Here is a 12,427-nt window from a genome sequence, read left to right on the forward strand (position 1 = left end):
CAGCAAGTTAAAGCATATAATAATAATTATTTACCAAGTACTTTATGTTGAATTTTCGCTACGTTTGGCAGAATAAATCTTTATAAAACAACTTACTATAGTTAAATCTATCTTTTTATTTATACTTTGGTTGCTCCGCTACCGCCCACCATGAAAGCTGGAATGCCCACTAGTGGGCAGTAGGGACCAGGTTGACTTCCACTGATCTAGAGGTAAAATTTGAAGTCCTTATCGTAGTCTACAAATGGTTCATTATCTGAACCTTTCTGCCAACATCAGAGCCTGATACCCTCTCCATCAATTTTTGCCTTCAAACCACACTGCCATTCTTGCTATTTCTCACATAAGCAAGATTCTTTTCAGAGCCTTTGCATCTTCTGTTCTCACACTCTAGAATGTTCTGCACCCAGATATTCAGTTAGCTCGCTCCTTTGTTTCTTCCTGGTTTCAGGTGTCACATTGCAGAGAGATCTTTCCCTGCAGCCTCCAGATTACTATTCTCTTCCCCTGTCATGCTGTATTTCTTTTTTTCTGAAGTTAGAAGTGGGGAGGCAGAGAGACAGACTCTCGCATGCACCCAACTGGGATCCACCCGGCAAGCCCATTAGGGGGCGATGCTCTGCCCATCTGGGGCATTGATTCATTGCAACTAGAGCCATTCTAGCACCTGAGGCAGAGGCCACAGATCCATTCTCAGTGCCTGGGACAACTTTGCTCCAGTGGAGCCTTAGCAGTGGGAGGGAAAGAGAGAGACAGAGAGAAAGGAGAGGGGAAGGGTGGAGAAACAGATGGGTGCTTCTCCTGTGTGCCCTGGCCGGGAATCGAACCTGAGACATCCATGCGCTGGACTGACACTCTTATCAATGAGCCATCCGACCAGTGCTCTTTTTTTTTTTAATTACAGTTTGCATTCAGCACTATTTACTATTATTTTCAGGTGCACAGCACAGCAGATAGGCATTCATGTAGGTTACACAGTGTTCCCTCTGATTATTCAAGTGCCCAGCTGGCCCCATACATTGCTATTACAGTATTATTGACTATATTCCTTATGCAGTACTGTACATCCCCACACCCATTCTGTAATAGTCGATCTGTACTGAATCCCATCACTGTTCCTCACCTGCTCCCCAGGCACTCACCCCTCTGGCATTCATCAGTTTGCTCTCTATCTATACATATATATCTGTTTCAAGTTTGTTTGTTTGTTTATTCTTTAGATTTCATGTGTGAGTGATATCATATGGTATTTGTCTTTCTCTGTCTGGCTTATTTCACTTACCATAATATCCTTTAGGTTCATTCATACTGTCACAAATGGTAACATTTCATTCTTTTTTATGTCCCGGTAATATTCTACACACTTGATCTTAGCCAAAAGGCTGAGAAGTGATAATAATATTCATTGTGTATTTGTACCCCAACTTTTTTATTCACTTGTCTATTGATGGGCACTTGGGTTGCTTCTGTATCTTGGCTATTGTCAATAATGCTGCGGTGAACATGGGAGTTCATTTATTCTTTCAAATTAGTGTTTTGGGTTTCTTCTGATATATACCCAAAATTGGAATTGCTGGGTCATAAGGCAGTCCCATTTTTATTTTTTGAGTAACCTCCATAATACAGCCTTTTTAAAAAATTTTTTTAAAATTAATTTTGATAGACTGATTTGTGTGTGTGTGTGTGTGTGTGTGTGTGTGTGAGATAGAGAGAGAGGGGGAGAGAGAGGAATAGAGAGAGAGAGAGAAACAGGGAAACATTGATTTGTTGTCCCATTTATTATGCATTCATTGGTTGATTCTTGTATGTGTTCTGACTGGGAATCAAACCTGCAGCCTTGGCATGTCTGGACCGTGCTCTAACCAGCACAGCTATTGGGCCAGGACCATAATATATTTTTTTAAGTAGCACTCATCACTACTTGATGTCATAGTATATATGTCTGGCTTCCGTGACTTGGATATAAACTTTGTGAGGATAGGGGTTTGTTTGTTTTTTTTTCAGTGATGTATCGTTATTGTTTTGATGATGTATGGCACAGAGGAAGTGCTTGAACAGTTGTTGAATAAATGAATGAAACACAGAAACAAGCTCTATGTTTAAATTAAAATTAAACTTATTCTATCATCTCCCTTTTTCTTTAGTTCAAACTCTCCCTTTTCAATCCTGTTTATTCTGCCATAATAGCTCCAAACTCTTATTTTTTTCTATTGCCATATATTTTAGTTAGAGACTTTCTAATTTATCTTCCCACCTTTCCACATTCCTATGCATACCATTCAAAGTGCCTTTCAAAAATAAACACCAAGAGTGAATCTAAGGTAAACTGTGGACTTTGGGTGATATGCTGTATCATGTATGTTCATCCCTGCTAACCAATGTATCATTCTGGTCAGTGAGATTGATATTGGAGGAGGATATGATGTGTGGGGAAAATATCTGTATCACTTTCAGTTTTATTTTAAACTTAAAACTTCTCTATAAAAATAAAGTCTTTAGCCTGACCAGGGGTTAAGTAGTAGTACAGCCTTGGCCTGAGACTCAAAGGACCCAGGTTCAGAACCCTGAGGTTTTCAGCTTGATGAGCACAGGCTCATCTGGCTTGAGCACAGGCTCACCAGCTTGAGCGCGGGATTGCTGGCTCGAGTATGGGATCATAGACATGACCCTGTGGTCACTCCCTTGAGCCCAAAGGTCGCTGGCTTGAGCAAGGGGTCACTGGCTCAGCTAGAGCCCACCCCTACCCACACCCCCATCAAGGCACATATGAGAAAGCAATCAATGAACAACTAAGTTCTTCAATGTACAACTAAGTTCTGCCACAAAGAATTGATGCTTCTCATCTCTCTCCCTTCCTGCCTCTCTGTGTCTGTCTGTCTGTCTCTCTCAAAATAAATACATAAATAAATAAAAATAAAGTCTTTACAAAAAAATTGACCCTGTCATTCTCCAATTTAGAAATTTCAGTGGGTCTCCGCTGCATGTAGTGCAGGCTCTTTGGGCCGACATACAGGGCCCTTTGTACTGATGGGTCCCATGTTAACTCTTCAGACTATTTACCCACTATTTTTTCACCTTATGCTTCAGCCACAAATTAATATGTTTATCTTTCTCAAGCAAAAAAGTATCTACCATACTTTTTTGTGCCTCTGTTTGAACATGGTAGAAAGTCCTTACTTCCCTCCATCTGTCTGGTGAGTTCATATTCCTATTTCCAAGTCCAGGTCAAAACTCACTTATTACGTAAAATTTTTCCTGACCTCTCTTTGCCACTCTGGCACCATTTCTTGTCCATTGTAGTACTTGTAATAATATGCTGATACTATTTGGTATGTCTGCCTGCCCCACAAGACTGGCTGAGTCCCAGTCTTTTTGGTGACTGCATGGAGACCAGCATCATGACTCACACCGAGATTTCGCTTACATTGTCTGAGTTCCACTGAAATGGTTTGGATCTTCAGGTTTGCCATCTCAGTGCTCTTGAAGATTGATATTAGATTTAAGAGAAACAGGTGCAATTTCAAGACTGTATGCAGACCTGGTAATAAGAGATTCTTCTTTTAAAGAAGCAGCAATCCAAAATTTCTCATTTCTACCAAAAAAAATTTTAAAAAGCTGTAACTATAAAGTTTATAAAATCAGATTATTAATGAAATTATGAATTTTATCCCTCTCGTTCCAGTATGTCACCACTGCTCAGCGTGGTTTGTGTCAGATCTGGGAATTGGTCTTACTTCCAGGGAACCTGCGGAGTGTTTGTAACCAGGCTTGCTTGGCTTTTTATGTTTGTATATGAGTGCTGATGCCTTCAGCAGCTCTTTAAGCAAGGGGCTACATAACCCATGGTCCTATTTTAATGTTTACACATCTGCTGTTATATTTTTTTTGCCTCTTCCATCTATTAAAATAATACCTCTGATTATTGAGCACTTAGCATGTGCTAACTGTACAATATGCTATCTTTGGAAAGAATTATCACTATTTTACAGGTAAGAAAAAGATGGGTCAGAGCACTGTCATGATTTGCCCATGTTCAGTAGCAGTGGTAGAGGCTGAACTCAGACCCTTGTGAACTCACCTTCGAAGCGTAGTTGAGGAAATGAGAATATTTATTTCAGCCAATAAGTAAGACTTTTGAGTAAAAAACTTTCTTTGAGGCCCTGGCTGGTTGGCTCAGCGGTAGAGTGTCGGCCTGGCGTGCAGAGGTCCTGGGTTTGATTCCCGGCCAGGGCACATAGGAGAAGCACCCATTTGCTTCTCCACCCCCCCTTCCTTCCTCTCTGTCTCTCTCTTCCCCTCCCGCAGCCAAGGCTCCATTGGAGCAAAGATGGCCCGGGCACTGGGGATGGCTCCTTTGGCCTCTGCCCCAGGCGCTAGAGTGGCTCTGGTCATGGCAGAGCGACGCCCCCTGGTGGCGTGCTGGGTAGATCCCGGTCGGACACATGCGTGAGTCTGTCTGACTGTCGCTCCCCGTTTCCAGCTTCAGAAAAAAAAAAAATTAAAAATAAATAAATAAATAAATAAATAACTTTCTTTGATTAATTTGGTATGTGAGAGAGGACTGGGAGAGTGAGGCCAGTATATTTAAATCTCTTTAAAAAGTTTGTGTCTAAAATGTGTTATCTTTTAACACTTCTTTTTAGAGTACAGTAGTTCAAGAATGGAGTGCATTTTTAAAATACATGTATAAAATAGTGCTCGTACTTTTAGCTATTTTTTAAATGGCTTCTCACATAAATTTTTTTTTAATGTATTGATTTTAGAGAGAGAAAAACATCGACTTGTTGTTCCACTTATTTATGCATTCATTGGCTGATGCCCTGACAGGGGATAGAACCCTCAGCCTTAATGTATTGGGATGATGCTCCAGCCAACTGTTCTTTTGTTTGTTTGTTTGTTTGTTTGTTTTTGTATTTTTCTGAAGTTGGAAACGGGGAGAGACAGTCAGACAGACTCCCGCATGCGCCCGACCGGGATCCACCCGGCACGCCCACCAGGGGCCACGCTCTGCCCACCAGGGGGCGATGCTCTGCCCCTCCCGGGCGTCGCTCTGCCGGGACCAGAGCCACTCTAGCGCCTGGGGCAGAGGCCAAGGAGCCATCCCCAGCGCCCGGGCCATCTTTGCTCCAGTGGAGCCTTGGCTGCGGGAGGGAAAGAGAGAGACAGAGAGGAAGGAGGGGGTGGGGGTAGAGAAGCAAATGGGCGCTTCTCCTATGTGCCCTGGCCGGGAATTGAACCCGGGTCCCCTGCACGCCAGGCCGACACTCTACCGCTGAGCCAACCGGCCAGGGCCCAGCCAACTGTTCTTCATGTTTTTGTTTTTGTTTTTGAGAGACAGAGAGAGAGTCAGAGAGAGGGATAGACAGGAACGGAGAGATGAGAAGCATCAATCATTAGTTTTTCATTGCGCATTGCGACACCTTAGTTGTTCATTGATTGCTTTCTCATATGTGCCTTGACCGCGGGCCTTCAGCAGACTGAGTAACCCCTTGCTCGAGCCAGTGACCTTGGGTCCAAGCTGGTGAGCTTTTGCTCAAACCAGATGAGCCCGCGCTCAAGCTGGCAACCTCGGGGTCTCGAACCTGGGTCTTTGGCATCCCAGTCTGACACTCTATCCACTGCACCACCGCTTAGTCAGGCTGTTCTTCATGTTTTAATGTCCAATTCTGTGATTTCTTTTTTTTTACTTTACGAAGATTAGGTTTTTTTGGTCTGTTTGGGGTTTTTTTTGCCAGTCTCCCTCTCTCTGTCTCTTTTTTAGTGAGAGAGAGAGAGAGAGAGACAGATAGGGACAGACAGGAAGGGAGAGAGATGAGAAGCATCAATTCTTTGTTGCAGTACCTTAATTGTTCATTGATTGCTTTTTTTATATGTGCCTTGACCCAAGGTGGAGGAGGGCTCTAGCTGAGCCAGTGACCCCTTGTTCAAGCCAGCAACCTCAGGGTTTCAAACCTGGGTCCTCTGCATCCCAGGACAAGGCTTTATTCATTGCACCACTGCCTGGCAGGCACATCTTCTATTCTTAACTATTTGTATACTGAGATGAGAAAAAGTTTTTAATAGACGACTTAAAATTTAGATAGAGGCCCTGGCCAGTTGGCTCAGTAGTAGAGCATTGGCCCAGCATGTGGAAGGCCTGGGTTCAATTCCCGGTCAGGGCACACAGGAAAAGCACCCATCTGCTTCTCCACCCTTCCCCCTCTCCTTCCTCTGTATCTCTCTCTTCCCCTCCTCCAGCCAAGGTTCCATTGGAGCAAAGTTGGCTGGGCACTGAGGACAGCTCCATGGCCTCCGCCTCAGGCACTAGAATGGCTCCGGCTGCAACGGAGTGACACCCCAGATGGGCAGAGCATCGCCCCCTAGTGGGCATGCCGGGTTGATCCCTGCCCGGCGCATGCGGAAGTCAGTCTGACTGCCTCCCTGCTTCTAACTTCGGGGGGGAAAAATTAGATGGAAAACACTTTTGTTCTTTAGAGTCTCCCTTCCAGTTAATAATTATTCTAGAGCATTAAGTTGCCTATATCAAATAAAGTTCTATGGAAACATTTTATAATGAACAAAATTTTTATATGCATTAAACCTTGTTTTCGTTTCCAAAATAAGGCAGTAGTTATTCTTTCAGAACCTTTATTTTGGACCATATGATGAGGGTTTAGAAGTATGTTAAGTGGCATATTTTTTGCTAACAGAAGCCAGACATGGCATTATGCACATTATGTCCTTTATCTCTGCCACCACCAGGGAAGAAGGTAATGGCTTTACTCACATTTTACACAAAGAAAAAGAGGTTCTCCCAGATGTAGTGAGCTGTCCAAGGGGAAACAGCAAAACCAGTCTTCTAAGGGTGTCTGACACCAACACTAGTTGGTCTGTAAATAGGGAAATAAAGACAAAGAAAAATAGAAGCTTTAAAGAAGTAGCAGAGAAATTTGGTTATCTTAAGGTAGAATTATTTTGATACCCGAGGGTTCTATATCTTTTATATTAATAGTTCATAAACTACTTTTTATTCTCATCATAATCCTGTGAGATAGCATGCCAGGTATTATTCTGATTTTACAGGTGAGGAAACTGAGGTCCAAGGAATAAGTGTAGGTTAAGGCAAAGAACACAGGTCTCTTACCGTCTTTCAGGAGCTCTAATTTGAAGTATATGTTGCAAGATGGGGCTGACAGAATGGTTCTCGGCACTGCTTGCACATTTCAGTCTCTTGGGGAGCTTGGGACAACACTAGTGCCTGAGCCACATCCCCAGACAGTCTCCTGTAATGGATCTGAGAGGATACTTGGTTTTCGATGTTTCTGTAATTCTGTTATGCAGTCAGGAGTAAGAGAAATGCCTTGGATGAAGGCTTTGGATAGACTGAAAGTTAAGAAACCTTACAGTTCAGACCAGTTCTGCAACTATTAATGGTAGTTTGGACAAGATTGAGAAGAATAGAAATTCACATTCTGCCTGCCTAAAATTATTAAAAAACATAAAGAGGCCCTGGCCAGTTGGCTCAGTGGTAGAGCGTCGGCCTGGCGTGCAGAAGTCCTGGGTTCGATTCCCAGCCAGAGCACACAGGAGAAGCACCCATCTGCTTCTCCACCCCTCCCCCTCTCCTTCCTCTCTGTCTCTCTCTTCCCCTCCCGTAGCCGAGGCTCCATTGGAGCAAAGATGGCACGGGCGCTGGGAATGGCTCCTTGGCCTCTGAGTAGCTCTGGTCGATGGGCAGAGCATCGCCCCCTGGTGGGCAGAGCGTCACCCCTGGGGGGTGTGCTGGGTGGATCCCGGTCGGGCACATGTGGGAGTCTGTCTGACTGTCTCTCCCCGTTTCCAGCTTCAGAAAAAAAAGGAAAAAAAAAGAATTTTTATAAAAGCACATTGGAAAAAAATTTTAATGACAGATAAACATAATTCCATGATTATTGTTATCACTGGAAAAACACCAAAGATGTCTGTTTAGTTTTTAGTTCTGACATCTAAAGTAACTGTCACTGCTGTGCATGCATACAATAAAATAATATCGGAATTTATTTCATTTCTATTTGGGTTTTTTTCATGAATCTCAGGAGAATATACAAATTTAAATTAACCCTAGTGATTAAAATAGCAATAGGATAAAAATTTACATTATACTTGGTAACTAACATATTTGTCACATAGGAAGTCCCCATTAAATATTAAACAAATTAATGAATGAGCTGAGCCTAGTCTATGAAGTTGCATAAAGTTACTGTTAAACTATTAGTGTGATCTTATGACATACTAATTTTAAATTAATACTTAGAGCATTCTTATAATTCCTTTCTCCCAATACCATCTGTTTCCTTATAGGACCTGTACAGATCAGCCTTCTTTTATTTTGAAGGAACATTTTACAATGATAAAAGATATCCCGAGTGCAGAGATTTGAGCAGGTACCGTTTCCAAAAATCTTCTCAAAGTCTTTGATTTCTAGTTCTCAAAATGGTATTATCTCCATAAATCCTTTCATTGATCTGTGAAGGATCTTTACTTAGGAATTATTTTGTTAGGTTGTTTTGTTTGACTTGGGGTAAAAAATAATCTCTCAGTTTTTTGGGGGGGTTACAGATAGGGACAGACAGGAAGGAAGGGAGAGTAATGAGAAGCACCATCTCATAGTTGCGGCACCTTAGTTGTTCATTGATTGCTTTCTCATATGTGCCTTGACCGGAGGATTCCAGCCAAGCTAGTGACCCCTTGCTCAATCCATCAACCTTGGGCTCAACCCAGCGACTGTGGGGTCATGTCTGTGATCCCATGCTCGAGCCAGTGACCCTGCTGGTGACCTTGGGGATTTAAACCTGGGTCCTCTGTGTCCCAGGCTGATGGTCTATCCACTGCGCCACAGCCTGGTCAGGCTCTCTCTCAGTTTTTAAAGACATTTTTAGAGTTGGTCTAGGTACCAGTAAGTTAATGAAAATTTTTATTTCATGAAGAAAATTTTTCTACAAAAAACAGATGTCAGCCATTTCAGGATCTTTGCCAGCTGTCCAGATTTGTTTGTTGTTTTTTTTTTGTATTTTTTCTGAAGTTGGAAGCAGGGAGGCAGTCAGACAGACTCCCGCATGCGCCCGACCAGGATCCACCCCGCATGCCCACCAGGGGGCGATGCTCTGCCCATCTGGGGCGTCACTCTGTTGCAACCAGAGCCATTCTAGTGCCTGAGGCAGAAGCCATAGAGCCCTCCTCATAGCCTGGGCCAACTTTGCTCTAATGGAGCCTCTGCTGTGGGAGGGGAAGAGAGAGACAGAGAGGAAGGAGAGGGGGAAGGGTGGAGAAGCAGATGGGCGCTTCTCCTGTGTGCCCTGGCTTGGAATCGAACCCAGGACTCCTGCACGCCAGGCTGATGCTCTACCACTGAGCCAACCAGCCAGGGCCTCAGATTTTTTTTTTAATGTCTACTAGTTTAGAAATTATAATCTTGTTTGAGCCTTAGATATATCTAAGAAACTAAATGCCTCTTAAACACTTTATTAATGTCTGTTATTCGTATTAGGTGATAGTAGTAAACTAACCTTTTACTATTTTTCTGCTTATTAAGTGTATATAGTTGTTAGCCTGTGGTGATATATATGGTTAACATGAAATCTAGGTCTAATTATCATGTCAGACCAGTGGTCCCCAACCCCCGGGCCACGGACCTGTACCAGTCTGTGGGCCATTTGGTACCGGTCTGCAGAGAAAGAATAACTTAGATTATTTCCATTTAATTTATATTTAAGTCTGAACGATGTTTTAATTTTAAAAAATGACCAGATTCCCTCTGTTACATCCGTCTAAGACTCACTCTTGATGCTTGTCTCGGTCACATGATGCATTTATCCATCCCACCCTAAAGGCTGGTCCATGAAAATATTTTCTGACATAAAACTAGTCAGTGGCCCAAAAAAGGTTGGGGACCACTGAGTTAGACCATCAGTTTCCTAGCAACTAGAGTAGATATATATTTATATTTTTTATGAGTATTTATATAAATATTCTCATAATAGCCAGTTGTATTTATAATCTAATGTAGCAGTTCTCAATCTTAGTGGCCTTAGCATTTCTTTATATTGTAAATAATTGAGGATTTCAAGAGCTTTTTGTTTTTGTGGATTATATCAATACTATATTACAATTCATACTAACAAATATTTTAAATATTGACCAATTTAAACAGTCCCATTAAACATTAACATTAATGTAACATTTTTGTGAAAAATAATGTTTTCAGGACAAAATATTGAGAAGGGTGGCATTGTTACACACTTTCTATTTAGTGTGAAGTGATAACCTGTCCTGTAGCCTGCAGAAAAATGGTCATTTATGAGAGAGTAAGAATTAAAAGGGCAGCAAATAAACATTTTAGGATTATTGTAAAGATGATCTTGACCTCGTGAACTCCCATGGGGTTTCAAGAACCACACTTTGATAACTGCTGCTCTGATGATTGCCATCTCAATCAAGATGGCAGCTGTCCAGTTCATTGGGTGAGCCAGGTTTTGGGAAGTACTGCAGTCACAAACCGTTTTCTGTCATTTTTAGTTTTTTGTGGAGCAATGATATATTCTCGCCTCCTTCCCCCTCCCCCAGAACTATCATTGAGTGGTCCGAGTCCCATGATAGAGGCTATGCAAAGTTCCAGACTGCTAAAATGGAAGATTTCACCTTCAATGACTTACATGTGAAACTGGGTTTTCCCTACTTATACTGTCATCAGGGAGACTGTGAGCATGTTATCGTTGTTACTGACATAAGGTAAGTGGCAGTAGTCAGAACATTTTATTTGTTCTGGTGTATTTTTCTCTTTTACAGTATAAAAGCACAGGTTTTTGTGTTTTTTTAGTAAGAAATAAAAGTAATATCAGTGCAGCATGGCTTGGAAACAGCAAAAATAAGGACTTTCCATGCAATGACCGATTTTGTGTTCTCTATTCTTTTTTTTGGGGGGGGGATATATAATAAGAAATGCTTTACTGTTTTATTAGAAGGTTAAAAACCTGTAAATACTTTTACAAGTATCTCCCTTTGGATATTGGACAGCTGTTACTAGGGAGGTAGCCATCTGCTTTGTGTACCGTATCAGTCCTCTGCAGGTTTGCAGCTGTTTCTCGGTTTTCTTTTGCCAAAATCTGAAGGAGATAAAAGGGAACTGGGGGAAGAGAAAACTGATTCTAATATTTGACAAATGTGAAGTTTTAAATGCTTTCATACAGCTTTAAAGTGGGAAGGACTAAAATTGTTTAAAATGAGATTTTAAAATTAGTTATAAATTTTATATAGTGGTATCTTCTTTCTTCCTCATAATAAAGCTTTTCATTTCCTTATTGGGAAATCGCAGTTTGTGAAAGACAGTATATAGGAATAAGCCCTGTTCTATGTCCAGTTGGATTCCTTCTGAGAGATCATTTTAAGTATTTTTGTGGAGCACTGATACACTGTGTATTTATTATACCAGTAATAGGAATTGATGCTTCAGAAAGTCTTTGCTTTCATGTTTTTGGGATCTCAGTCTCCAGAACTTTACCTCTCACTGAAAACAGAATAGATAAGACATAAAAGGAACTCCCAAAATGAAGCAAAAGGGAAATCCCAGAATGATGGCTGTCTAGCAGAGCTGGAGAACAGCTTACTCCAGAGACTGGAGCAGGATGGAGGGCTTGGGAAGGGTGCCCAGAGCTGTTAGACCTCCTGTTGGTGCATTCTGTATAGAGCGTATGTTTACCGTTCTGTCAGAAAATAGGAAACTGAATTAGTGATGGGTACATGGACAGCTTACCAAATGCAAGCATGAGGGAATTAGTAGCTACAGTAGAAAACTGTTAAACAATAAAAGGAACCTGTAGTATTATTATGTAGCTTACTTAGGTGGCAGTAGTACTGATTCATCAAGATTTGAACATTGACTCTCTATTTACCCACAGTTAGAGTAGTTTTGTAGAGAGATGTTGAAGAGCTAAATTAAAAAGAAACTGTTAAGAATATAAGTCAAGCTCTGGCCGGGTAGTCCAGTTGGTTAGAGCCTCATCCCGATACTTCCAAGGTTACGGGTTCAATCCTCGGTCAGGGCCCATACAGCAGTCAACTAGTGAATGCATAATAAGTGGAAAAACAAATCGATGTTTCTCTCTCTCCTTCCCTCCCTTTCATACCCTCTCCGACCTTCCTTTCTCTCTAAATCAATGAATAAAAGTAAATTTAAAAAGAGAAGGTATACCCTGGCCGGTTGGCTCAGTGGTAGAGCGTCGGCCTGGCGTGCAGAAGTCCCGGGTTCGATTCCCGGCCAGGGCACACAGGAGAAGTGTCCATCTGCTTCTCCACCCCTCCCCCTCTCCTTCCTCTCTGTCTCTCTCTTCCCCTCCCGCAGTGAGGCTCCATTGGAGCAAAGATGGCCCGGGCGCTGGGGATGGCTCCTTGGCCTCTGCCCCAGGCGCTAGAG

At 42.2% G+C, this 12,427-nt stretch overlaps 1 protein-coding gene across 1 annotated transcript in view; it reads left to right on the plus strand.

Annotated features, from left to right (window-relative positions):
• Window positions 1-12,427, plus strand: part of SNAPC3 (small nuclear RNA activating complex polypeptide 3) — a 55,003-nt gene that overhangs the window by 39,136 nt on the left and 3,440 nt on the right. Inside the window, exons 6-7 of the mRNA XM_066257292.1 lie at window positions 8,320-8,402; window positions 10,582-10,746. Coding sequence (XP_066113389.1) covers window positions 8,320-8,402; window positions 10,582-10,746 — 248 coding nt within the window. The remainder of the gene's footprint in view (window positions 1-8,319; window positions 8,403-10,581; window positions 10,747-12,427) is intronic.

Source organism: Saccopteryx bilineata, chromosome 2 (genome assembly GCF_036850765.1).
Source record: "Saccopteryx bilineata isolate mSacBil1 chromosome 2, mSacBil1_pri_phased_curated, whole genome shotgun sequence".
NCBI classification, from domain to species: domain Eukaryota; kingdom Metazoa; phylum Chordata; class Mammalia; order Chiroptera; family Emballonuridae; genus Saccopteryx; species Saccopteryx bilineata.